Source organism: Crocuta crocuta, unplaced genomic scaffold (assembly GCF_008692635.1).
Source record: "Crocuta crocuta isolate KB4526 unplaced genomic scaffold, BGI_CrCroc_1.0 scaffold176, whole genome shotgun sequence".
Classification (NCBI taxonomy): domain Eukaryota; kingdom Metazoa; phylum Chordata; class Mammalia; order Carnivora; family Hyaenidae; genus Crocuta; species Crocuta crocuta.
Genome location: NW_027531905.1, coordinates 1,852,728 through 1,880,044, shown reverse-complemented (window position 1 = coordinate 1,880,044; position 27,317 = coordinate 1,852,728). Strand labels below are relative to the sequence as shown.

Below are 27,317 nucleotides of genomic sequence, written 5' to 3'. Positions count from 1 at the left end.
GTGTATCACTATTGATGTAGAAAAGATATACCTATATACTTACATATATGTATACATATAAAATATGTATTTGCTTGCAACATACATAGAATATCCCTGAAAAGATAAGTAACTGGTAACAGTGGTACCCTTCTGGGGAGGGTACCAGGTAGCTGGTAGACTGGGATGGAAGGGAGATCTAGGTGTTACCTTTGGGTCTTATAATTTTGTATTAATTATATGTACTGAAGTTTCTTTTTTTTATTAAAAAATTTTTTTATAGTTTATTTTTGAGACAGAGAGACAGAACATGAGCGGAGGAGGGGCAGAGAGAGAGGGAGACACAGAATCTGAAACAGCCTCCAGGCTCTGAGCTGTCAGCACAGAACCTGATGCAGGGCTTGAACCCATGAACCACGACATCATGACCTGAGCTGAAGTCGGATGCTTAACCGATTGAGCCACCAGGTGCACCCCCCCTTTTTTTTTTTTTTTTTTTTTACCTTTTTTAATGTTTACTTTTGAGAGAGAGACCATGAGTGGGGAAAGGGCAGTGAGAGAGGGGGACAGGATTTGAAGCAGGCTCCACGCTGACAGCAGCAAGCCGATGTGGGGCTTGAACGCATAAGCTATGAGATCATGACTTAAGCTGATGTCGGACGCTAAACCTACTGAGTCTCCCAGGTGCCCCCATGTACTATATTTTTCTGTTCTCTAATTTAAAACTAAACTCCAGCATTATATGTGTTACAAGCAAAGTAGAAAATGCAACCTTTCTAATGTACTTTCATGTTCTTTTTTTTTTAATAATTTTTTAAAATATTTTATTTATTTCTAGGAGAGAGAGAGAGAGACAGCGTGAGCAGGGGAGGGTCAGAGAGAGAGGGAGTCACAGACTGAAACAGGCTCCAGGCTCTGAGCTGGCAGTCAGCACAGAGCCTGACGTGGGGCTCGAACCCACAACCGCGAGATCATGACCTAAGCGAAAGTCGGATGTTTAACCGACTAAGCCACCCAGGTGCCCCTAATGTACTTTCATGTTCTTATACACTGCTTAGGAATTGTTTATAACATATGCATTATACGTAAGCTTCCTGATAATACATGCATGCTACTGGGATTAGGGTACCAGGGAGATGTGATCAGGGTTATAGTCATACAGCAGTTAAGGACAGGTTGTTGCTTAGATAGGAAAATAGGATAATTTAGATGGGAACTTTGGAGCTGGGGCTGCAGAGGAACTCGGGATTCTCGAACTTGGAAGTCAGAGTTTATTCCAGCTTGGTGAAGCAGCTCTTGTGCATCTAATTCCCAATGGTTTACTGGGTCTCAAACATTATCAACTCTAAATTTTTATTCATCCTTGGTGAAAATTAATAGAAATCATAGGCTACAATGGCACTGGATGAGATTTGAGAGGAAAGAGTTTTGTTTTCATATCCTTTGAAAATTCAGAGTATACTGCTGGTTATTGCCCTTCTCAGCAAGAGAAGAAAGAGAAAATTGGAGAAAATTACACTGTGGAGCACTGTGGAAATTAACCTGAGACGATTTAAGCTTAAATATCTACAAACCCGGCTTCTGTTATCCTCTCTTGATTTATTTGGGGGGCACAAGAAGGTCTTTGAGGCATCCAAATGTTACTTAAGATACTTTAAAATCTCCCATGTATATAATGGTGAGCTGTGAATGACCTCATAGTTTAACAAACAGGTTTGTATTAAGACTATTCACATTTAGGGGTGCCTGGCTGACTCAATTATTGGAGGATGGGACTCTTGATCTCACCCCATATTGAGTGTAAACATTACTTAAAAAAATAAAAAAAATCATTAAAAAAAGGGCCATTCATATGCTAACTTGGATGTAAATTAAAAATATAAATCAAAAAATAAAAAAAGGACCATTCACATTTTGAAGTGGCTATTGATACAGTTGGATTAATTTCTTCCATATTTATAACTATTTCCTATTTATTGCCTGAGTTTCTTGTTTCCTTTTGGTTTTCTACTCTTGTCCTGCCTTCTCTGCTTTAAAAAAATTTTTTTTAATGTTTATTTATTTTTGAGAGAGATAGAGAGAGATGGAGTATGAGCAGGGCAGGGGCAGAGAGAGAAGGAGAGACAGATTCTGAAGCAGGCTCCAGTCTCTGAACTGTCAGCACAAAGCCTGACGTGGGGCTCGAATTCACAAACTGCAAGATCATGACCTGAGCTGAAGTCAGGCTCTTAATCTATTGAGACACCCAGGTGCCCTGTGCCTTCTCTGCTTTTAATTGAGCATTTTATATGATTCCACATTCTCTCTTCCCTTAGGATATCAATTATACATATTAAAAAAAGTTTTTAGTGGTTGCCCCAGTATACATTTACAACTAGTCTGAGTCCACTTACAGTATAAGCAGTATTGTAGCAGTTCATGACTTTCAGTTTGTTCAGTTTTTATCTTTTGAGGCTAGGAGTGATGACTTCCAATCTCTTTATAACATCAGACTGGAAACTGGAAGTACAGATGCTATTTTTAATTTATTTATTTTTGTCCTTTGTTTTTTTTCTGTGTCCATCAGTTCAACAAATATTGGATGCTTATTATGTACAAGATACTGTTCTAGGCACTGGGGATACAGCAATGGGGGAAAAAAGAAAAAAATTTCTGTCTTCATGAAGCTTATATTCTAGGGTGGGGAGAAAGATAAGAAAAAATAGACAAGATGTCAGATGGTGGTAGGTGGTAAGGTGAAAAACAGAGGTCAAGGTAGTAGGTGAGGATGATATAGACAGGCATGGGATACTGAAATTTCAAATAGAAATAGCTAATACAACCAGCAACATAAAAAGTCAAGAATATTAAACTGCAAAGTGCTTTAGGAAGATAATCCTTTATAGACCCTAAAAAGCTAATCTTTAGATCTTAAAATTTGTTTCCCCAAAAGAGGATAAAGCCACTAACTTTGTTTGATGTTTACTATTAAATTTTATTGACTTTGTCTTTAGGGGTGCCTGGCTGGCTCAGTTCGTAGAGGAGGTAAGTCTTAATCTCAGGGTCAGGAGTTCAATCCCCATGTTGGTCATCGAGCCTACTTAAAAGAAAATTCATGGGTAAAACAGGCTTTACCCATTTTACACATATACATATATACCACCTTTGAGGGGCAATACATATATCCATACTGTAAATATACCACATTTATAAAGTAATTAATAGTAAGGTCAAGAAATAGAGTTGAATGTATAAACCCTCTTTCTAAACACGTAGAAGGATTTTGCCTATACTGTACTTCCCTTGCTTTGCACTACATCAGAGTTAAAATAGGAAATCTTTAAGAAAGTCGTACTGAGACAGGCTCATGGCATAGGGAATGTTCTGAATTTGGGGGTCGTTTAAACACTATACTTCAGAGAGCTTTGTGATAATAAAAGAGCAATGCATTTCATTTGAAAACTAAGACCTGTGCTATCTATTTCACAATTGAAGCCAACAGAGCTTTATGAAACAGCCTCTATAATGATATGTTGTAGTTACTCATTCTTACACATTCCTGAATGCAGTTTTTGAGGAAGAAATTTCATAGATGCACAGCATATATTTGGGGAAAGTAGCCATAAAAAGTAAGTGGCTGGGCAAGGGCCTCAGTAACATTTATATACTGGAAAGGCTGAGGTGTACGATGTCACGGGTTCATGGCATTAAACTATTGTATTTCTTGGTTTTGTTGAAATATTGAATTCCGGGAAGATTTACAGGTCTGATGTTCAGCTTTTCTTTTGGCCAATGAGCATTTAAATACTTCAGGAAGGAAGGGACCAGAAAATAGCTAGAAAGGTAATTATGCCTTTAGAAATACTTTAGTTAGAATTCTAATGGTTATTCATATTGGTAAATTTCTCTTATAATGACAAATAAAGTAGGAGAAGGATATCTCCAGGGAAAACTGGTAACTTAAAACTTTGTTATTTAAGAAACAAACACAACACTCCCCCCACCCCCACCCCAAATACAAGAGGGCATGCTAGGCTTACCAAGTCAAAAACAAGGACTCCTCAAACAAACAGAATAACAGCACTAGTAAAATGTTTAAGAGTCTGGTTAACTTCAAAGCAAAAACCACATTATTGGAAAGCCAGTCTCTAAGAGCATTGTTCCCTGGGAATGTAGTGTGAAGATCAGTGCTTTGATAAGCTTCAATAAGCATCAGTAAACAGTCCACGTCACTTGTTTTAGTTTGTTTGGGCCTACTAATTGCTCCAGGACTTCTCGTGAATGATCTACAAAAGAAAACAATGACAATATATTACCTCAACAATAATTAGAGATATTTAATATGTCCTCATGTATAAACTAGGGGTCATAATAACTATTGTGTCTCACAGGGGTATTTAAAAGATTAATGGGATGATATGCATACAACTAAAAACATTTAGTTAATGTAACCTTTTATTAGCTGCAGTGCACATGTCATAGTAATACTTCTTAAAAATTGGGCATTCATTATTTTCTTTGTAATTTTATCTTAATTTCACCAACCAGAGAGTAATGGTATAATTTCACGATTAATCTGTGTATAAACTTTCCCAGGGTCCTGAAGGGAAATAGACATACTTAGGTGGTATGCTTGAACAGGGTTTAATGAAGCAACTGTTTGCAAAGTGAGCAGGATTAAAGAAAGCCTATAGGTGTGGTAAAGCACCCCGGGGAGCTGCAATATAAATGGTTAGGGGAAGGAGCAGTTACTAGAATAGGACAATTTGACCTGTAGGTAAACATGGTCCACGTCATACAATACTATTAAACGGCATGATTTTTAACAGGTAACTATTATATGAATTCATTATGATTTAACCAATCTATATTATTGGACATTTAGATGGTTCTCAATTAGTCACAATGTATAGTAGCAGTTTTAATACGGCTTACATTTCTTTTGCAAAGTTGATTTTATAAGATCTTTTAAAAATATGAATTAAAGCAAAAATACTGATAAAATGTTATTGCTTTAAAAACTGTGCATAAGTTTACCAAACTTGTTCCATAGAAACAGCCTATGCTGTATATACAACAGATCTCAAAAGTAGTCTTGGAAAGTTTCTAGTTTAGTGGTTGTTAGTTACAGATTTCACAAACCAATAGAAAAAAAAGTGGGCCCAACATATGGCCACTAAATTTTATTTTAAACAATACAAAAATGGGGTGCCTGGGTGGCTCAGTCAGTTAAGCATCCGACTTCGACTCAGGTCATGATCTCACAGTTCATGGGTTTGAGTCCCACGTCGGGCTCTGTGCTGACAGCTAGCTCAGAGCCTGGAGCCTGTTTCAGAGTCTGTGACTTCTCTCTCTGACCCTCCCCTGCTCATGCTGTCTCTCTCTCTCAGAAGTAAATAAAAAAAAATGTTAAAAAAAATAAACAATACAAAAATAAGCCAAAATGCCAAGAGTTAGTGCAGCAAGAGAACCAGAGTATATGAAATGGGAATTATAGTTCAAAAAACAAAGGTTTACATCGGCAGCTGTTTTTTTTTTTAAAGCTTGTAAGAGAACAAATGCAGTTGTCATAAAAATATCAGGGGCTCCTGGGTGGCTGGTTCATTTGAGTGTCCAACTCTTCTTGATTTTGGCTCAGGTCATGATCTCGGGGTCGTGGGATCAAGCCCCACGTCAGGCTCCACGCTCAGTGTAAGATTCTTTCTCTCTTCCTCTGCCTCTCCCCCTCACTTTCTCTCTCTAATGTAAATTTTAAAAATATCATTTATTATAGAGGAAATCTAGATCAAAGGCAGGTTTTAAATAGGTTGAAAATAAAAAGATGGACAAAGCTGTATCATGAAAATAGTAACTATTCACAAAGCTGGAGTGGCTTTACTAGTAGCAGATATGGGGAATACTTCCCAACTCATTCTGTAAGACCAGTATTACCCGGATGTGGGAGTCAAATGAAGACTTATCACACACACACAAAGCTACAAACCCGTATCTCTAATAAATATGTACTCAAAAATCCTCAACAATAGATACAAGCAAATCAAATCTCACAACATATAAAAAGGCTCATCTGCCATGATCAGCTGGGATCTATCCCAGGAATGAAAGGTTGGTTTAACATCTGAAAATCAACTAATGTAATACACTGTATTAGTTTCTTACTATTGTAATAAATTACTACACCCTTACTGGCTTAAAGCAACACAAATTTATTATTGTATAGTCAGAATTCCAAATTAAGCCTCATTGGGCTACAATGGATCAGCATTCCTTTTTGGAGGCTCAAGGGACGGAATTTACCTCTTTGACTTTTCCAGCTCTAGAGGTCACCATATTCCTTGAATTCCTCCATATTTCAAAGGAACAACATTGGACAGAATCCTCATGCTGCCATCTCGATGATTCTCCTGCCTCCCTCTTCTACTTATAAAGACTCTTATGATTACACTGGACCCACTTGGACATTCCAGGATAATCTATTTTAAGGTCAACTAATTCGCAACTTCAGTTCCATTTGCAACCTTATGTAACATAGCATACTCAGGTCCTGGGCATTAAGATGTGGACATCTCTGGGTGGGGGCATCATTCTGTCTATGACACATACCATATCAACAGACTAAAGGACAAAAACCACATTATCATTTCAACAGACACAGGAAAAGCATTTGCCAACACTCATGGTAAAAACATTCATCAAACTGGGACTAGCAGGGAACTTCCTCAACCTGATCAAGAGTATCTAGGAAAAAACTAATATTTAATGATGAGAGACTAATGTTTTTTCCCCCTGAGATGAGAAACAAGGTAAGGATGTCTGCTCTTTCCACTTCTATCCAGCATTGCAGTGGAGGTTCTAGCCAAGGAAATTAGGGAAGAAAAAGAAATAAAAGGCATTCCTGTTGGAAAGAAAGAAGTAAAACTATCTTTACTTGTACATTATATAATACTGTATACAGAATGTCCTAAGGAATACACCAAAAAATTAGAACAAGTAAATGAGTGCAGCAAGGTTGCACAGCACAAGATCAATATACAAAAATCAAGGGGCGCCTGGGTGGCTCAGTCGGCTGAGCATCTGACTTCGGCTCAGGTCATGATCTTAACGGTTCGTGGGTTCGAGCCCTGCATCGGTTTGTGCTGACAACTCAGAGTCTGGGGCCTGTTTCTGATTCTGTGTCTCCCTCTCTTTCTGCCTCTCCCTGCCTCAAGCTCTGTCTCTCTCTGTCTCAAAAATAAATAAACATTAAAAAAAAAAAATCAATATACAAAAATCAAATGACTTATATACACTAGCAAGGAGCAATCCAAAAATGAAATTATGAATTCCATTTATGTTACCATCAAAAACAATAAAATACTTAGGGGTAAATTTAACAAAAGGAGTGAAAAAGTCCGAAAACTATAAAACATTGTTGAAAGAAATCCACGATTTAAATAAATGGGAAGACATCTATGTTCACAGATCAGAAGATAATATTAACATGGCAATACTCCCTAAACTGACTGCAGATTCAATGCAATCTCTCCCCAAATTCTAGTTGCCATTTTTTTTTTTTCTTAATTTAANAGACGCTTAACCGACTAAGCCACCCAGGCGCCCCGGGCATGCGACTTTTGATCTCAGGGTTGTAAGTTTGAGCTCCTCATTGGGTGTAGAGATTACATAAAAATACTAAAATCTTAAAAAAAAAAAGACATTGATAAGATGATCCTAATGATGAGGGAGGGTGGGGCAAGCAGAGGGCAAACTACAGGCTAACACCCCTACTCCTACCCCAGGGTGGAATATGTGTGATATTCCTCTGACGCTCCTGGCTACTCAAGAACAAAGGAAAGCGGCTTAAGTGCTTCCGTGGTGTTGTGGGAAACTAAGGCAAGTGAAAAATTAAATTCTCTTACTACAGCCCATTGACAAGTCCTTGAAACTGGCAGAGTGACCTGTCTCTAGGAGTTCAGCTGCCTCAATGATGACCCTTTGCTGGGGGCAAAAGAGAATCTTAGCTTAACTTATCCCAATCTCCAGGATCCTGTAAATCTACTTCCGTTATCTCAACTGCCCCAACATATATGCTGTCAATCATACTCCAAGCTTATGGCCCCGATATACATCTGAAGGGTCTCATGACTGAGGCTTTACTAAACGGTAATAAACGGTGTTTTCCTAACAACAGCTAGCGTCCCCCCAGGTCCTGGAAACCTTCCTTCCAAAATTCCTTAGAGACTTACACTGTCCCTAACCCTCTCCCAATCTGAGGGTATATAATCAGTTACTGGTCTCAACCCCAGTGCAGCTCTTTCTGCCCATGCGTCCTGTCCCCGTGCTTTAATAAAATCACCTTTTTGCACCAAAGACACCTTCAAGAATTCTTTCTTGGCCATCAGCTCCGAACCCCACCATCACCCCAAAACTTCATCACTAATATGTTTTGGGGAATTCAAGGGACCCAGTACGGCCAGTACAATTTTGAAAAGAAGAACAAAATTGGAAACTACACTTCCCAATTTCATTTCAGTTGGTGTTTTTAGGATTATTTTGGCATTTTTACTAGTTAGGAATATGTTATCAAACACTATACATACGTATTTGTTTTCTAAGTATTTGAGTCATTCTTCTGTAGAAATTTATTACTGCACATAAATAAGAGGACATTTTTCCCTCCAGTAGTAACCAGACAATATATTTTTATGTAATTTAAAATTTTTGATGCTAGATGGCAGTATTATATTACTCAAAGTCTCCTCAGGCACCTTTTTCCTGAGAAAATAGAGTATTTAGGACTGTGAGTTTGAATAGTAGGAATACGTGATGCCTATGAGTTTATTATGCTATATGGAGAAACTGGATTCTCCAAGTATTTAGTGATCCCTTGCCAGAACACAGTAGAAACTGTAGGGGAGGAAAAACAATTTCCCCTTTATCCTTCTGAGTTCTTGGCTGAGATCCTCCTGAATAAAAAGACAGATTAACCAGAAAAAAACAGTTTATCAATATGCATACTTATTTCATCTATGCATGAGAGATACCACGGAAAATAAGTAAGCTCCCTGAGATGGCCCTAGTCACCACCTTAAATACCATCTTCAGCCAAAGACAAAAGAAAGATATTGGGGTGGGGTGGGCAGGCCAATTATAGGAAGTTACTAGAAAAAGTTACTTCAGAAGTAAAAGGTAGGATTTGCTCTACACATTTAGGTTGGTGTCTCCTCCACAGGTAAGATTCTCTTGTATTTAGAGTTACCCTTTTCTTCCCAGTGTAGAGAGGGAGATCCTTACAGATGGAGATTTTTCTTTACAAAGCAAATTTCTCTAAGGATAACTTCTTCATATTCAGAGCTCTCTGGTTGTCTGCTATTTCTCAAAAACAATCAGCTCAAAAAACAAATCCTTATCCTAAAGAAGCGTATTTTAAGGTGGCATCTTCTGCCACCCTAGAAAACAAAGACTCAACATTGAAAAAGACTCAAAAAGTCATCAAACCAATCCCACTGCTGTTGCTTGATGTCGCTTTCCTATTTCCCACCCTTTTCTAGTAACAATTAAGCCACTTGACACCACCAGCTCAGGGAATTGCTCTGTTGGGGGAAAAATTAGAGACTGTGCATCAGGTGACTTAGGTTTTTTCTTTTAGTTCTACTTTTAAGTATTTCCACTTAAATTCATTCTCTGTTCCCTTATCCTTAAAACAGGGGTGTTGTATAAATGAAGTCTAAGGAAGCTTCTACCATCTCTCAAAATCTATGACTAATATAGATGAGACTGTAGATAATAAAGTTTTGAAAGAGATACACGGAGCACCAAGAAAAAGAAGAAATTGTGGGAAGTATAAATTAACGAATATTTTCAAATGATCAAGGAAAATGTAGTTTAGATATTTTTGTAGAATTCACAGTGAAAAATGTGAGGCTGGCAGATTTTTACAAACAATAGTTCTAATGCTTCAAGGTTCTAGTGCTTCATTAGTGTCTGGCATAAAGAAGTTCTGTCATGCAGGGGCACTTGGGTGGCTCAGGCAGTTAAGCGGTTAAACATCAGACTTCGGCTCAGGTGATCTCACATTTAGGGAGTTGGAGTCACCTGTCAGGCTCTGTGCTGACNATTCACAGTGAAAAATGTGAGGCTGGCAGATTTTTACAAACAATAGTTCTAATGCTTCAAGTGCTTCATTAGTGTCTGGCATAAAGAAGTTCTGTCATACAGGGGCACTTGGATGGCTCAGGCAGTTAAGCGGTTAAACATCAGACTTTGGCTCAGGTGATCTCACAGTTAGGGAGTTGGAGTCACCTGTCAGGCTCTGTGCTGACAGACTTGAGCCTGCTTCGGATTCTGTGTCTCCCTCTCTCTCTGCCCCTCCCCTGCTCACACTCTGTCTCTCTGTCTCTGTCTCTCTCAAAAACAAATAATAAAAGCATTTTACAAATATGTTTAAAAAGTTCTGTCATGCGGGATTGGTAATGGATGAATAAATACAGAGGAGGAAATAATAATATAGAGTTTAGAAAAAGTAAAATGCAAAATAAAAAAAGAGTTGTCCTTTAAGCAAGGAGTCAACTTTAATTAAAGGAAACTCTGAAGCAAAACACTTGGGTCTTAAAAAAATGTATTTTTTAATTAAAAAAATTTTTTTTTAAAAATTTCTGAGAGAGAGAAAGACAGCGTGAGCAGGGGAGGGTCAGAGAGAGAGGGAGACATAGAATCTGAAACAGGCTCCAGGCTCTGAGCTAGGTGTCAGCACAGAGCCCGATGCGGGGCTCAAACCCACGAACTGTGAGATCATGACCTGAGCCGAAGTCGGATACTCAACTGACTGAGCCACCCAGGCGCCCCTTAAAATATTTAAGTTTATTTATTTATTTTGATAGAGAGAGAGAGAGAGCACGGGTGAGTGAGCAAGTGATCATGAGCTGGGGAGGGGCAGAGAGAGAGGGAGACAGAGAATCTCAAGCAGGCTCTATGGTGTCAGCACAGAGCCTGATGAGAGGCTTGAACTCATGAACAGGGAAATCACAACCTGAGCTGAAACCAAGAGTTGGTCGTTTAACCAACTGAGCCACACAGGTGTCCCTTAAAGTACTTTTGTTTTGGGCTCTGTGTGGTAAATCTTGACATATTTATGATCCAGGAATTGAAGTCAAGAACTTCCTTGTATAGTAATCAGAGTGAAACTAATCCTCACATATGACTAAAATTTGGGTCAGTTCAATCAAAAGTGGCAGATTTCCTGTTGGATTTTCCTGTCTTTCAGTGTAAAATATAAATTAATCTAGTGCCGTCTTACTGTTTTATTGTCCTTCTAAAATCTAAACCTCCATGCCTGCAAATACTGTGAAACTGAAATGCATGTCTGTTGTAGATCAGCAAAGGTGTGTGAGTTGAACTTACTGATAATCATTGCAGACATAATTGAATTAAAAATAGTTTAATAAGTTGTAAAATTATTTTCCTACCTCCATAAAACATCTATAAAAAGTACATTATGTGAAATAACAAAATTCAACCAAGTAAATTATTGGCTTTACTAATTGGTTGATTAATCAGGCTGCATCCCATCTAGCAAGCAGAAGGGAGTTTTAAAGAGTTGTACAAAATGGAAGATTTTTATAGGAAGAAGAGTAGGGCAAGAACTTATTAGCAAAAGAAAAGAAAGTATTGGTTCAGGCTAGTTCCCTTGCTCACAGGGGGAAAGGCAAGGGGTCTTATTAGGTGGAGTATCTCATCTTTCTTTGGGGGATAAAGGGCCCATGTGACAGATTACCTCAAAGGTGCTGACCAGAAAACTCACACTGATTGGCTTGCAGTTTCACTCCTGGAGAAGTTGAAACTTCTGGTAAGTCTTAGTTTGCTGTACTGAGGCAAGTGACTCTACCTTTGGCCTGTGGCCTTCTAACAATCATAATTTACAATATTTTAAATAGCTTAGTTGTTTTTTTTTTTTTCTCTCTTCTGCAGGAATAAAATCAGAAGGTTTCTAAGTGTCAAGACCCAATTTATAATGTGGAGTTCTGTTTACAGTCTGACTGTAAGGTTAAGAAAATTTAAACATACTAAGAATTATAGTAGAGAAGATGAACCTATTAATTGAGGGAATCCGATGAGAAAATACAGCAGAAACTGCCAATTTGGCAGTCTGATTACTGTGAGGTTAACATTATAATTGAACATACATATGCATATGTTTTTATGGAAAATAAATCATCTTATCTTATATAGTCATATACAAGCAACCACACAGATATATAAGCATGAGGGAAAACGTCATATAATGTGTCATGTGAAGTAAGAAAACTTTCATTTACCAGGCCAAAAACTTCTTTGGAAAAAAAATAAATAAAAATTAAATATAAAGTGAATATATTACCTCATTTTATTTTCATTCAATGATGGTAGCAAAAATATACAATGGTTTGGAGTGCTGACAGGAAAGGGGGAAGAGTAGAGACGATCTGGGTAGCTGAGAAGCTTCGGCTTCTTCTCTTTATGAACCTTTATTAATAAAACCATGGGGTATGAATTCTTTTGCATTATTACCAGATCTCCCAATTTTATGGCTGACAATTAGACACAAGGGAAAGCTGAGGTCCACGAAAGGGTTCTGTGGGAATCCAAAAAAATCTTTGGGAAATGCTTGGATAAAGAAAGTTAAATAATATTCTTAGCTATAGTGTTTCTCAGAGTCTTTGATAAATTAAAATTCATTATAGTGGTATGTTGTGTTTCTCTAACTTTTTGGACATATAAACACTTAGTTCTATGCTATTGTTGGAGAAGAAAAACTTCCCTCTACCCTTCAAGATTCTTCTGGCCGGTTTATGAGTTAAATTGACATGAGATAGATTAACAGGAGAAAATCAAATTTAACTTGCATGTATGGAGGTCTCATAGATATGGTACCTAAGAAGTGACCATCACAGGCAGCTTTTAGACAGAGAAACAATAAATTTGTGGGGAACTGATAGGAAAAGGAAAACTTATCTTTGGGAGCTTGAATTAATAAGGAGTTCCAAACAGAATTTGGGCTGGGGTAGTAAATAGGTAAAAGAATAAGGTTTGTTTATATAGGCTTCTTAGGTCTTAAGTTCCCCATCTCTAATGATAAGGATGCCTTTCTATCTCCTGGTGCGGGGAAATTTGCTTCCTACCTTTCTGGAGACAAAAGAGGGTCAGAGTGTTCTTGCATTGGCTGTTTCTTAAGTAACTTTATTTTTTATTTAAAAAAATGTTTATTTTTGAGAGAGAGAGGAGGAGAGAGTTTGAGGGATAGAGGGGCAGAGACAGAGGGGGACAGAAGATCTGAAGTGGGCTCTGTGCTGATAGTAGAGAGCAGGATGAGGGGTTCAGTCACGACCTGTGAGATCATGACCTGAGCTGAAGTCAAATACTTAACTGACTGAGCCACCCAGGTGCCCCTCTTAAGTAACTTTAATTCAAAATAATAAATACGCTCCAGGGCATATTTTGGGGTGGCCTTCCCTGAGTCCCAACACTACACCTACCTATGATATTTTCTATAACATCATAACCATCCCAGGCCACTATAGCAAGCTTAAGGGATTTCAGGGCAGAGCAAGGAAAAAGATACGGCCACACGATGGCAGTAGGACACAACGAGCTGTATTTGGGCAGTGCTTTGACAGATTTGCTTGCAGAAGTCCCTCACAACGTCAGACCTTCCAAAGACAATAGTGTGTCTGCGAGGGCACTACTAACAAGGGAAGGAAGGTGAGGCAACTCTCAGAGGACCAGACAGGAGGATTAGATATCACGGTGTTGCTCTGCATCAAGATAAGGAGTCTCTGGGTCAGAGAGCTTCAAAAGGCAAGGGCATCTTTTACACCCCTAGGTTTCATCTTACCTATGGTGGTAGATGCTGAACGCAGTTTTTCAGGGTGTGCAAAGCAGGCAGGCTCTAGATGGCTAAATATGCTTCTTTAAAAAATGTATTTTCTATTTTATTTTATTTTATTTTTTAATTTTTAAATTGTTTGATAGGCACCTGGGTGGCCCAGTCAGTTAAGCGTCCGAGTTCGGCTCAGGTCATGATCTCACAGTTTGTGGGCTCGAGCCCTGTGTCGGGCTCTGTGCTGACCGCTGGCTCAGAGCCTGGAGCCTGTTTCAGAGTCTGTATCTCCCTCTCTCTCTGCCCCTCCCCTGCTCACGCTGTCTCTCTCTCAGAAAAACATTAAAAAAAATTAAAAAAATATTTTAAAATGTAAGTTTATTTATTTATTTTGAGAGAGAGAGAGATGAGAGAGCACAAGTGGGGGAGGGGCAGAGAGAAGGAGAGACAGAATCCCAAGCAGGCTCCATGCCATTAGTGAAGAACCCAATGTGGGGCTTAAACTCACGAACTGTGAAATCATGATCTGAGCTGAGATCAAGAGTTGGATGCTTGAAGCACCTGGGTGGCTCAGTCAGTTAAGCATTCAACTTTGGCTCAGGTCATGATCTAATGATTCCTGAGTTCAAGTCCCATGTCAGTCTCTGTGCTGACAAGCTTGGAGCCTGGAGCCTGCTTCAGATTCTGTGTGTCCCTCTCTCTCTGCCTCTTCCCTGCTAATATTCTCTCTTTCTCTCAAAGATAAATAAACATTAAAAAAAAAAAAAAGAGTTGGATGCTTAACTGAATGCACCACACAAGTGCCTCTATTTTTTTTTTATTTTAGAGAGAGAGAATGTGAATGGGAGAGGACAGAGGGAGAGAGAGAATCCCAAGCAGGCTCCACACTGACTGTGGAGCCCAGTGCGGGGCTCGATCCCTCGACCCTGGGATCATGACCTGAGCTGAAATCAAGAGTCGGATGCTCAACCAACTGAGCTATCCATGTGCCCCAAGATCTGTGTTTTAAGCCTGTATTTAGAACCATTGGATAAATGAAGATTCGGTGCTGGTGGGCTTTTGAACTAACAGTCCCAACTGGATGTGAAGAAGTAGACAACACAGAGGTCATCTTTGGTTCATTTACTTAACAGTAATATAGTTGGTAAATGCTGGCCTAGACAATCTTCCAGGTCAACTATAGTTATTTTATCCCAAGTATTTTGAACTTCTGTCATTTTAATGTCTACTTTCACTTCCAGTAGCCACATGAAAATATAAGAAGTGATTTGAAAGGGGTATTTGTTACTGCTCCAAATGCCGAAGTTAACTGATAGCTGTTCTTTTGCTGTAAAGCAATGATTCTCAAAGTGTGGTCTGCAGATTCTACAGTCAGATCTTTTGAGGGTTGTGAGCTAAACTGGTCACTTTATTCATGGAGCACCACTTCTCTTTGAAAGAGTGACTGACAGCCTAAGGTTATTCAGACTTGGGTGCTTCTCAGACTATTTCTTAAAAATGAGCAAAATGAACCTGTCAGTTTAAAGGAAACAAATGACAGAGTTTGTTGGCAATGATCAAATTTTAGCTTCCAAGTGAATTTTGGAAAATCTGTAGCTGCCACTATGATCTTGACAACTACCCAATGGTGATATTAACAAATGTGACTTTTTTGGTATAATGAAATGTGTCAACATTGGAAGATCTATATTACTAAGAGAACCAATATTGCCCAAAATGCCGATGCATGACATTACTAACTTATGTATGGGTAAAAGATCCAAAGATCTAATCAAATGCAAGACAGACCAATGGATTATGATGTAAGTATATAAAAATTTCATTACTATGTTTTCACTTCCTACACTGCAACTAATCTTTAAGAAATGACCAGTTACTGAGTTTGGGGGTAATATGAAAGAAAAGCATCCACAGAGTAACCAGAGAGATAATGAGGGTAAAATGAGCAACAGTTGTCTTTATGACATGTTGCTTAGCCAAGTTATCCTGAGACAAATATAACAGAACATTAAAATAGAATTACTACAGCTACTGTTCTAGGACTAGAGATACCAGCTACTGTCTGCTTCTAGTGGGATTCCAGATCACCTACACATGACTTGAAAATGCTTGGCTAAAATCTGATTTTGGAATCAACGGCACTTCATCCATTCAAAGATACGAGAGTATTAAAGTGAGAAGGGTTAGAGAATAGGAAATTGAAGAAAGGATTTCTTTGAAGACAGCTGTGATTGGAGTTCTAGAAAGAAGCCTAGAGGTGCTTGCCCCTCCCTTCAAGCCTAGTGAGAGGAAATTCTAAGGAGATCAGTAGGTGAGTCTAATATATCCCTTGGAGCTTGGGGGACATAGGACACCAATATCAGACCCATATCTAAGAAAACTAAAGGACAAAAGGCTATGGTGAGAGTCTATGCAGCTAAAGAGAAGACTGGGTTGGGAAGTACCCGCACTCTCATTGCTGAAAGTATGTGTTTCCTGTGGACAGAGATGGGATGCCATGGGTTTGCCTTAAATTTTGCTCATGAATGCAACTGGGATAAGTTAGGAAACCTGAAACAGAGAGAGACTGAGGTATATTGCTAGATGCCTGGCGACAGAGAAAGAAAACATTACCTACTAGCCAGAAGAGGCACTGTGGCTTGAATCAAGAGAACTGCAGACAGGAGATACATGCAGTGATGGGGGTGGGTGGTAGGAAGCGAGCCCGGAAGCACCTCAGAAGTGTCCCACTGTTGAGAGAGTCCGGATCCGCTCACCCACAGGGCCCCAGAGTGCTGACACCTGGTCACAGTGGCACCTCTGTTCCTGCTTATCCCAGGCATGCCCTGCACTAACATTGGTGGGATCAGAAACCACGGTGGGCAAGCTGGGGAAGGAAGAGACGTGAGGGCTGGTAAAAGAGAGGAACTAATAATGTCTCTTTATGCACTGAAGGCCAGATCTGAGCTGACCGGGGGAGCAAAAGCTTTCACTTGAACTTGTTTGGAGTAATGCATGGATCTAAGACATTTTAGTTACTGAAATGAGAGGTTTCAGTGATAAGAAATGACAAGGCATTTTAACCATCTGAGAATGATAAGAAAAGTCAATGGCATGTGGGATTTCATCTGGCAGTAGGGAAAATCTGCTCTTTAGAGTAGGTTTGTAATATTTGTAATAAATAATAAATAAATTTGTAATTTGTTTTTGTAAGGAAAAGCGAGTGACTTTTGAGTACCCCTTGCTTGTTCAATATATTGATCAAACGCACACATAGCTCAGGGGGTAGATTTACACACTTAGATTGTTATTCTAGAAAGATTATCAAAGATTGTTGTTATGCTGTGGTCTCTTTGATCTTAAAATAAGAGCCTACTTGTTAGAATACAATTTTTTGCCTTATTTGATAACCAGAGAACCTGTTTGCCTTCTTTCAACCCTCAGGATAATGTACATAGGTACCAATCCCCTGCACTCAGTTCCATGAGTTTTTCTTGTTCTAAGTGATTTTCTTTTTCTTTTTTTTAAATATTTTTATTTATTTGTTAGAGAGAGAGAGAGAGACAGCATGAGCAGGGGAGGGTCAGAGAGAGAGGGAGACACGGAATCTGAAACAGGCTCCAGGTTCTGAGCTAGCTGTTAGCAGAGAACCCAACGTGGGGCTCGAACCCACGAACTGTGAGATCATGACCTGAGCCAAAGTCGGACGCTTAACTGCCTGAGCCACCCAGGTGCCCTTCTAAGTGATTTTCTTTAAATTATTATTACTAATTTTAATAGATACAACCATCCACATGATACAAAATTCAAAAGGAACAAAGGGTATATAGTATAGGCTTTTTCCTACTCTTGTCCCTTCACAACTTTCCCTGGAGGTAAGCACTGTTAACACTTTCTTTCTTTCTTTTTTTTTTTTTTTTAATTTGAGAGAGAGAGAAAGAGCGTGTGCAAGTGTAAGCGGGCAAGTGGGGCAGAGAGAGAGAGAAGTCCCAAGTCATGGGACTTGATCCCCTGACCCTGGGATCATGACCTGAGCCAAAATCAAGAGTTGGGTGCTCAACCGAGTCACCCAGGTGCTCCTGTTAACGGTTCCTGATATCTGTTTTGGGTTTAATTTTCTGAGAAATGGCTTGGCCAAAAATAAGTTTTGGTCTTCATTATAGAGGTCACCGATACCAAATACAACCTGTTTGTTGTAGGCTGGGTTTACGTGGACAATCCAAACATAAGAACAGAAGGTTGCTAAAAGGACCTCTAGGATCATAACTCAACCTAGAGAAAATCTGTTTAGACTGATATTAGAGAAATGACCTGGGAGGACTGGGCATCAGTGCTGACTGACAAGTGAAGTCCAGGTTACACTGTGGCATGTGGGCCGTTGCAGAGGTAATGCAAAATGGCTGAGGTGCTATGGTTGCAAGACACGGTCGTGTATAGTATCATGGCTCTTTTTTTTTTTCTCACAATAACATTATTTTATTCATTATTTTATATAAATTTTGATACCAATGATATTTTGCCCTTTAAAAATTTATATTCCTATATATTACTATTACTGCTATTATATTTTATAAGCAATAAAATATTTTTAAAGGTAAAATCTTTATATTTTACTATTGTCAGTAGCCTTTTCTTTTTTCTCCAAAAAATTTTTTTACTTGAGTACAGTTGACACACAATGTGACATTAGTTTCAGGTGTACCACATAGTGATTCAACATCTCTCCATGTTATACTATCCTCACCACAAGTGTAGCTACCATACCATCTGTCACCATACACCAATATCATTGGTTATAATCCCCTATGTTATAGCTTTTATTTGTAGTATCAAGGCTCTTATACAAGCCAAATGGGCTGCGACTACTTTGCTCTCCTTCAGTGAAGTATCATATTAGCCTAAGAGTCTAAATTGTTCTGAATACATTATGCTCTGCTCACCACAAGTGTAGCCACCATCTGTCACCATACAACACCACTGGCTATATTCCCTATGCTGTGTTTTATCTCCAGTATCATGGCTTCCAGTCACAGGCCAAATGGGCTGTGACTACTTTGTTCTCCTTCAGTGAAGTATCTATCACATTAGTCTGAGTCCACACTGTTCGGAATTTCAATAGCTATAATTTGATGAGATTATAGTCAACAGGTCATTTAGCATATTTAATAGATGTAATATTAGAAGCTTGAATTTTTTTGTCTACATAAAACATCATGTTTAATATCAACACTACTATCATCATCCTCATCATAGTTAACACTAAAAATATTTTAAAAAAACATTTATTTATTTTATAGAGAAAGAGTGTGAGCAGGGGAGGGACAGATAGAGAGGGAGATAGAGAATCTAAACTGGGGTCAGCTCACTGGGGTGAGCCCCAATGTGGGGCTCGATCTCACGAACTGTGAGATCATGACCTGAACTGAAGTCGGACGTTCAACCGGCTGAGCCACCCATGCGACCCTATAGTTAACATTTATTGAACAGTTAGCATCACCAGTACCACCATCATCGTGACTAACATTTGCTGAGCCCTTACTCTGTGCTAGCCACCATATAAAGTGCTGTCAGATAATTTTCATGACCAAGCTTACTAGTATTATATCCATTTTACAGATGAGGAAACTGAATAATGGAATGGGTTGAGTAATTTACTCAAGGCCACACAGTTATTAAATGATGAAGCCAGGATCTAGCAATCTATCATACTAACCTGTTATTAAAGGGCATCCATGGAAGAGTAATATACGTATCTGAGGGCAGCAAGTGAGGACAGCTTCTACAGCTTCATCAGTCAGATTCACACAATGTCCCATATGAATCTCCTATTTAAAAATAAAGAAAGGATAGTTAAAAGAAATAAATAGATTTATGATGACAGTATGAAAAAGCTTGGGAAATATTCTGATACAAAAAGAACCAGGGGCGCCTGCCCAGCTCAGTTGGGGGAGCATGTAAATCTTGATTTCTTGGTCATGAGTTTGAGCCCCATGTTGGGTGTAGAGATTACTCAAATAAATAAAGCTTAAACAGCAAACAAACAAAAAGAACGAAATATCTACTTGCAAGAAAAATTCTATAGAAAGGACTAATGTAAGTATGCAGTAATTTGGAAAATATAGATGATTTAAAAGTTAAGTGCCCAACCATTTTATAAAGCAATATGGCAAAATCTGTTAAAGCTGAAGATAAGTGTACCCCAGAACCCAGCGGTTCCAACTCCAAATGTCCATTATACATAGAGTAGCTCTTGCATACATTCCCAAGGAAATAACTTATAAATATGCTCATTTTAATATTATCTGTAATAGTAAAGAAGTGGGTAATGAAGAAACAAATGGTGGCTTATTAATGGAACGGATAAAAGAGTTAAAATGAAGAACATCTCCTTGTGTTAACAGGCACAAATCCCAAACAGCATGTTAGTTCAGACACTTTGGAACACCTTTCTATATGACCTAGCAACTTCATTCCTACATGTTTACCCAAGAATAATGAAAATGTATGTCTACACAAAGACTTGTATGCAAATTTCCATAGCAGTATTCATAACAGTCCAAAATTAGAATAACCCTAATGTCCCTCAAATGGTGAATGTCTGAGCAAACTGTCATATCCACACTATGGAATACTACTCAGCAAAATCAGCAAATAAAAGGAATGAAATATTAACACATGCAATAACATGGATGAATCTCAAAAACATTATGCTAAGTGAAAGAAGTAAAAGGAAAAAAGTAAAAAAAAACAACAACTGTATTGCATGACTCCATTTACATAACATTCTCGAAAAGGCAAAACTATAAGGACAAAGTAAATCCCTGGTTGCCTGGGGATGGAGGCATGGCAGGGAACGACTGCAGCGGGATGGGAGGAAACTTATTTAGGCTGATGGAAATGTTTTATACGTCAATGTGGTGGTTACAGGTGGTGGTGGCAGTTACCAAAATTCGTCACACTGTGCACTTAAAGTGCGTACATTTTATTGTATACAGATTATACCTTTTTAAAAAATGTTTATTGTTTATTTCTGAGAGAGAGAGAAGAGAGACAGCGTGAGCAAGGGAGGGTCAGAGAGAGGGAGACACAGAATCTGAAACAGGCTCCAGGCTCTGAGCTGACTGCCAGCTCGAACCCACGAACTGTGAGATCATGACCTGAGCCGAAGTCGGAGGCTTAACCGACTGAGCCACCCAGGCGCCCCTACAGATTATACCTTAATAAAGCTTGAAAGATTAAACAATTTTGAATAAAAAAGCAAATTGTAATAGAACACATATATTATGAAACTATCAGTTGAAAATTTATAACATAAGGCAATACTCTATGTTTATAGATCTATATCTATATATTTCTATCCATATATAGATAAAGTATGCAAACACACAAGGATAAATACACAGGCGTCTTTAGAATAGTGGTTATTTTTGAAGAAAGAAAGGGAGAATGAGTGTCAGGGGAGCTTTACAGGTACCATTTTTAACAAGGATCTGAAATAAGTGCAGAAAATATTAAAATTCAAGGAGCGTCTGGGTGGCTCAGTCGGTTAAGCATTCAACTCTTGATTTCAGCTCAGGTCAGGACTTCACAGATCGTGGGATCAAGTCCCCTGTGCTGACGGCATGGAGCCTGCTTGGGATTCTCTCTCTCTTTCCCTCTCTCTCTGCCCCTCCCCTGCTCATGCTCTCTCTCTCAAAATAAATGAATAAACTTAAAAATAAAAAGAAAATGTTAAATTCAACTGTTTGATCCACAGTTTTGTGTTATATTACTTTCTATACTTTTTCATATGTTTGAAATATTATATGTCTCTTGTTTGATGTTTTAATTTGGAATTGTTCTGCATTGGTGGTGGGAATATAAAATAGTACAGCCACTATGAAAACAGTATGACAGTTCCTTAAAAAATTAAACATAGCATTACCATATAATCCAGCTATTTCACTTCTAGGTAAATACCCAAAGAATTGAAAGCACAGACTTGAACAGATATTTGTATATCTATGCTCATAGCAGCAGTATTCATAATAGTGAAATCGTAGAAACAAATATTGATAGATGAATGTATAAACAAAGTGTTTATGTACTTATATATATATACACACACACATATGCATATATATAAACACATTCATATATAAACATACACATGTGTGTGCATATACACATGAATATACCATATAGATACAATGAAATATTATTCAATCTTTTAAAATTTTTTTTTAAATGTTTATTTATTTTTGAGAGAGAGACAGAGTGTGAGCAGGGGAGAGGCAGAGAGAGATGGAGACACAGAATCTGAAGCAGGCTCCAGGCGCTGAGCTGTCAACACAGAGCCCGACATGGGGCTCAAACTCATGAAGGGTGAGATCATGACCTGAGCTGAAGTTGGACACCCAACCAACTGAGCCACCCAAGCGCCCCAATATTATTTACTCTTAAAAAGGAATGAAATTCTGATATGTGCAACACATAGATAAACCTTGAAAACATTATGCTAAGCGAAATAAGTCAGACACAAAAGGATACATTGTATGATCCACTTATATGAGTTATCTAGAATAGGCAAATTCATAGAGACAGAAAGTAGAATAGAGGTAGCTAGAGATTGGGGGTAAGGGGTAATGGGGAATTATTGTTTAATGGGTAATGAGTTTCAGTGTAGGATCAGGAAAAAGTTCTGGGGATGCATGGTGGTGCTGGCAGCACAACAATGTGAATGTATTAATCCCATTGAATAGTACACTAAAAATGGTTAAAATGGTAAAGTTCGCATTGTGTATATTTGACCACAGTAAAAAAACATTTTAAGAATTTTAGAAGTAAGGGGGCACCCCAGTGGCTTACTTGGTTGAGTGCCTGACTCTGGATTTCGGCTCAGGTCATGATCNTAAACTAAAAAAAAAAAAAAAGAATTTTGGAAGTAAGGTTTATCTAATAGTTGACATGGATATTTATGGTAGTAATCTTTTTCCTCCTGAAAAGTTGATATTAAGTTGGTGTACATATTATAATCAATCATATCTCATAAATAAAAGAAACCTGAGTATACTGAAAACTCACAAAAATTGAGGAAAAAAGCATTTTTTGTTATAAATTGGCAAAGGCTCCAAAGAAATACAATTTGAGAACAGATGGATAAAAGAGTGTTCCACTCACGTACCATTTAAAATATATTAAGGCATTAGGGGCACCTGGGTGGCTTAGTCGGTGACACGTCTGACTTTCGCTTAGGTCGTGATATCGCGGTTAGTGGGTTCGAGCCCCGCGTCGGGCTCTGTGCTGACTGCCAGCTCAGAACCTGGAGCCTGTTTCAGAGTCTGTGACTCCCTCTCTCTCTGACCCTCCCCTGCTCACGCTGTCTCTCTCTCTCTCCCTCTCTCTCTCTCTCAGAAATAAATAAAACATTAAAAAAAATTAAAAAAAATATATTAAGGCATTAAAAAAAAGGATTCAATGCTGCTAAGTGGGGCCTTGGCAAAATTGTGAATTCACAACATAAGCGTTATAGGAAACAATTTTACAACAATTTAGGAGCATTAATGTGTCCATATCTATTGACCTACTTATTCCATTTTGGGGGGTTCATTACACAAATGGAAGAAAAAATTTGTAAGCCCCGACATATGATTATTTCTAACAGTTAAAAACTGGAAATAATCTGAATTACCAACAACAGAAAAAATGATTTAAGGAAGGAATAATACATCATCTGAACAGATTTTTTTCTCTGATATACCAATGCCTAGAACACGGTAGGTGCTTAATAAATATTTGTTGAATAAATGAAATTTTACAGGCAAAAACACTTTTAACCATGAAGATTATAGTAATTTACAAAATGACTGTAATTAAAGTTAATATGATAACATTTATTGAGGTACTATTATGTGTCCGGAACTGCAGTAAAACATGGGGATAAAATGATGATAAAATGATGAACAAAATGATCTCTGCCCACTGGGAATTTAAATCAACAGAAATCTTAGAAACAATCACGACATTCAATAAACATTGTAACATAGGTTTGTATAACTGTTTGTCAATCTTTTAGGAAAGCTTCTTAGACTTTTTTTTTTTAATTAAGTAAACTCTATTCCCAATGTGGGGCTTGAACTCATAACACTGAGATCAAGAGCTGCATACTCTACTGACTGAGCCAGCCAGGCATCTTAGGTCCTTAGACTTTTAATCAAATTTCTTTTCTTATCTTTTTTTTTTTTTTAAGCTTATTTATCTATTCTGAGAGACAGAGAGAGTGAGCATGACAGGCAGAGAGAGAGAGGGAGAGCGAGAATTCCAAGGCCCCATGCTGTCAGCACAGATCCAGCACTGGCTTCAATCCCACAAACCATGAGATCATGACCTGAGCCGAAATCAAGGGCAGGATGCTCAACTGACTGACATCTCCAAATTTATTTTCAAGTTACAAACAATTTAGTAACACTGATAATATAATTTCCAGGAACAGAACATATGAAAAGCAAGAGATTAAAACAGGGCATATGATAAAAGGTAGGAATACATATCCACAAGAGAAAAGTCAGTAAAAAAGATGAAAAAATTTTGTGTTTCAGTGAGTCAGAAACTGTGGTCACAAAAATACTACATGCAATGAGATAAAAGTTAAAGTATATTTTCTTTGTTTAAGGAAGGAATTAAATTCTTTAAAAAAGTTTTAAATGTTTATTTTTGAGAGAGAGAGAGACAGAGTGTGAGTGAGGGAGGGTCAGAGAGAGAGGGAGACACAGAATCTGAAGCAGGCTCCAGGCTCTGAGCTGTCAGCACAGAGCCCAATATAGGGCTTGAACTGTGAGATCATGACCTGAGCTAAAGTCGGAGACCTACCCGATTGAGCTACCCAGGTGCCCAAAGTTCTAATAAAGTTTAGAAAGATTTCCACTGAAATATTTTGGGACTTAAAGAAATAAGATTTGTAAAACTGAAAATACAAAAAATTGAATGATATGGCACTATAATTGCCAACACTTATTTGTTCCTCAATCTTTTCCTAAGTCTGCTTAGGTTGGTGTTCCTAGTTTTTTTTTTTTTTTTTTAATGTTTTTTATTTATTTCTAGGAGAGAGAGAGAGAGACAGCGTGAGCAGGGGAGGGTCAGAGAGAGAGAGGGAGTCACAGACTGAAACAGGCTCCAGGCTCTGAGCTGGCAGTCAGCACAGAGCCCGACGCGGGGCTCGAACCCACGAACCGCGAGATCATGACCTAAGCGAAAGTCGGACGCTTAACCGACTAAGCCACCCAGGCGCCCCTGGTGTTCCTAGTTTTATAATATTGAAGTAAATATGTAGACATATTTCCCATCATTGCATAACATCTAATTTCTGCGGTTTTATTTGGGAATGATAAACTATGTTAACTGTTTGGGAACTTCATTAAAAATGATGATAGGGAGGGGCACCTGGGTGGCTCAGTTGGTTGAGCGTCCGACTTCGGCTCAGGTCATGATCTCACAGTTCATGGGTTCAAGCCCCGCGTTGGGCTCTGTGCTGACAGCTAGCTCAGAGCCTGGAGCCTGCTTCAGATTCTGTATCTCCCTCTCTCTCTGACCCTCCCCTGCTCATGCTGTCTCTCTCTCAGAAAATAAAAAAATTAAAAAAAAATGATGATGGGGGCTCCTGGGTAGATCAGGAATTGAGTGTTGTTTGAGTGTTGACTCTTGATTGTGGCTCAGGTCATGATGCCAGAGTCACGGGATCAAGCCCTGCATCAGGCTCTGTGCTGAGTGTGGAGCCTGATTGAGATTCTCTCTCTCCCTCTGCCCCCTCCCCTGCTCATACTCTCTCTCTCTCTCTCTAAACTTAAATAAAATTGATGATGATAATTATAGGATAATGTTGTTATAAGAATTAGATAACCTAATGAATATAAGGCAGTAGTATGTAATATATAGTAAGTACTCAACAAATGTTAGTATTTCAAACAGTAAACGTTATGGCAGAGTTTATTACCCCTATGGTCAGAATGCAATTTGGAATTTGGAACTTGGTATAAGAAAATATGGTAATTTCTTACTCAAAAGATTTGTTAAAATAGATATGCTATATGTATGTATGTATGTATACACATGCACACACACATACATACAAGCATCATGCAGATATAAAAACATAAAAAAGTTATCTCAGGGCAGTAACTCAAGGAGAAATATTTGGGCAAAAACATGGCATTGCTTTTCTATTACGATAGTTATTACTAATATTTGTAATTCATTTATAGCCTGTTTACTTCCAAAAAATTTTTGACATGGCTTATTGTTGAAAAGTACATCTATATTGATAGGCTTAAAAACCCTCACTATAAACTGGGAAAGGTGGAAACCAAAATCCTGGGATAAAAGGCTTCTTACTATATTTAGAAACAGGTTATAGGTGCCACATCAATCCCTGAATAGAAGGGCTGCACACTAATTTAGGATCTTTTTAAATAGCTGTACCATGTGGCTGTTGGGGAGGAAAACTTTTTCTCCATTCTCTTAGGTTCTATCTTTGGGAGCCTGTGGCTTAAACTGACAAAGACAGACTAGCAAGAGAAAAGATAAAGTTTATTCACACACTAGCTCGGAAAGAAAGTGGCTCAAAGAAATGGCTATGACTTTGAGTTTATATATCATCTTAACAGGAGAAAGGGAGGGGAGATAGGACACTTAGAGAAAAACAGATGACTTTTAGGGAAAACAAAATGGGCCTTTAGAGAGTAGATGGGAGGTATGATAGTCTTGTCACAATGTTTGTTCATGCAATTTCTCATCTGACTCATCCAGTAAATCCTCCTGGTATTAGGTAGTCTTCCTTGAAAGGGGTTTGGTGCAGTTGAATTCTTTTGGAAGGTTCTGTTTTTAGATAGATGGAAGGGGGGTGTTTCAGACAAAGCCTCTTTTTGCATCTGTAGATTTTTTTTTTCAAGTTTATTTACTTTGAGAAAAAGAGAGAGAGCAAGCTGGGGAGGGTTGGAGAGAGGGAGAGAGAGAGAATCCCAAGCAGGCTCAACACCACCAGCACATAGCCTGAACTAACTAACCATGAGACCATGACCTGAACAGAAATCTAGAGCCAGATGCTTGACCAATTGAGCCACCCAGGTGCCTGCATCTGTTGATTTTTAAACATCTTTAGATCTAAATAAGTGTTATGTGACTGGTATATTCCAGAACCCTTCATGTATATTAAGAAAATAGAATAGTAAAAGACTAGTAGTCTTGGCAATGAAAATTCTAAAGAATATAATTTTACACTGATAAACTTTCATATTCTTCATCCATAATAAGATTATCCTTAAACGTGTTAGAAAGTGAAACTTCTGGAAAATAAGAACTTTCATTGGAAGTAAAATGGGTTTTTATTTAAAGCATGCTTTATCTCCTAACTTTACTGTTTTTCTTCACTCTGGAAATAAACAGAAGGAGGCAAAAACCAAAGCAAACCCAACCAAAAAAAATGCCATGGAAACACCTAATTTATAATAAGGCACTGGTTGTTTGCTACATGCAAAAAATAATTTCTGAGGATAATATAAACATTTAGTTAGCA

General features: G+C 38.3%; 1 protein-coding gene and 1 pseudogene across 3 annotated transcripts in view; both read right to left on the bottom strand.

Annotated features, from left to right (window-relative positions):
• Positions 1–19,548, bottom strand: part of LOC144240240 (small ribosomal subunit protein eS27 pseudogene) — a 31,481-nt pseudogene extending 11,933 nt beyond the window's left edge. The window contains exon 1 of the transcript XR_013337651.1: positions 19,485–19,548. The product of XR_013337651.1 is annotated as a small ribosomal subunit protein eS27 pseudogene (transcript). The remainder of the gene's footprint in view (positions 1–19,484) is intronic.
• Positions 456–27,317, bottom strand: part of AMN1 (antagonist of mitotic exit network 1 homolog) — a 32,877-nt gene continuing 6,015 nt past the window's right edge. The window contains exons 5-7 of one of the 2 annotated variants that reach the window (XR_013337640.1): positions 19,485–19,596; positions 3,999–4,244; positions 456–3,055 (exon numbers count right to left, since the gene is read on the bottom strand). Coding sequence is in view for 1 of the 2 variants with exons in the window: in XM_077774439.1 (XP_077630565.1) it covers positions 4,171–4,244; positions 19,485–19,596 (186 nt within the window). In the remaining variant the exon portion in view is untranslated. Of the gene's footprint in view, positions 4,245–19,484; positions 19,597–27,317 lie in introns of both variants that reach the window. The other variant, XM_077774439.1, reaches the window with a different exon arrangement.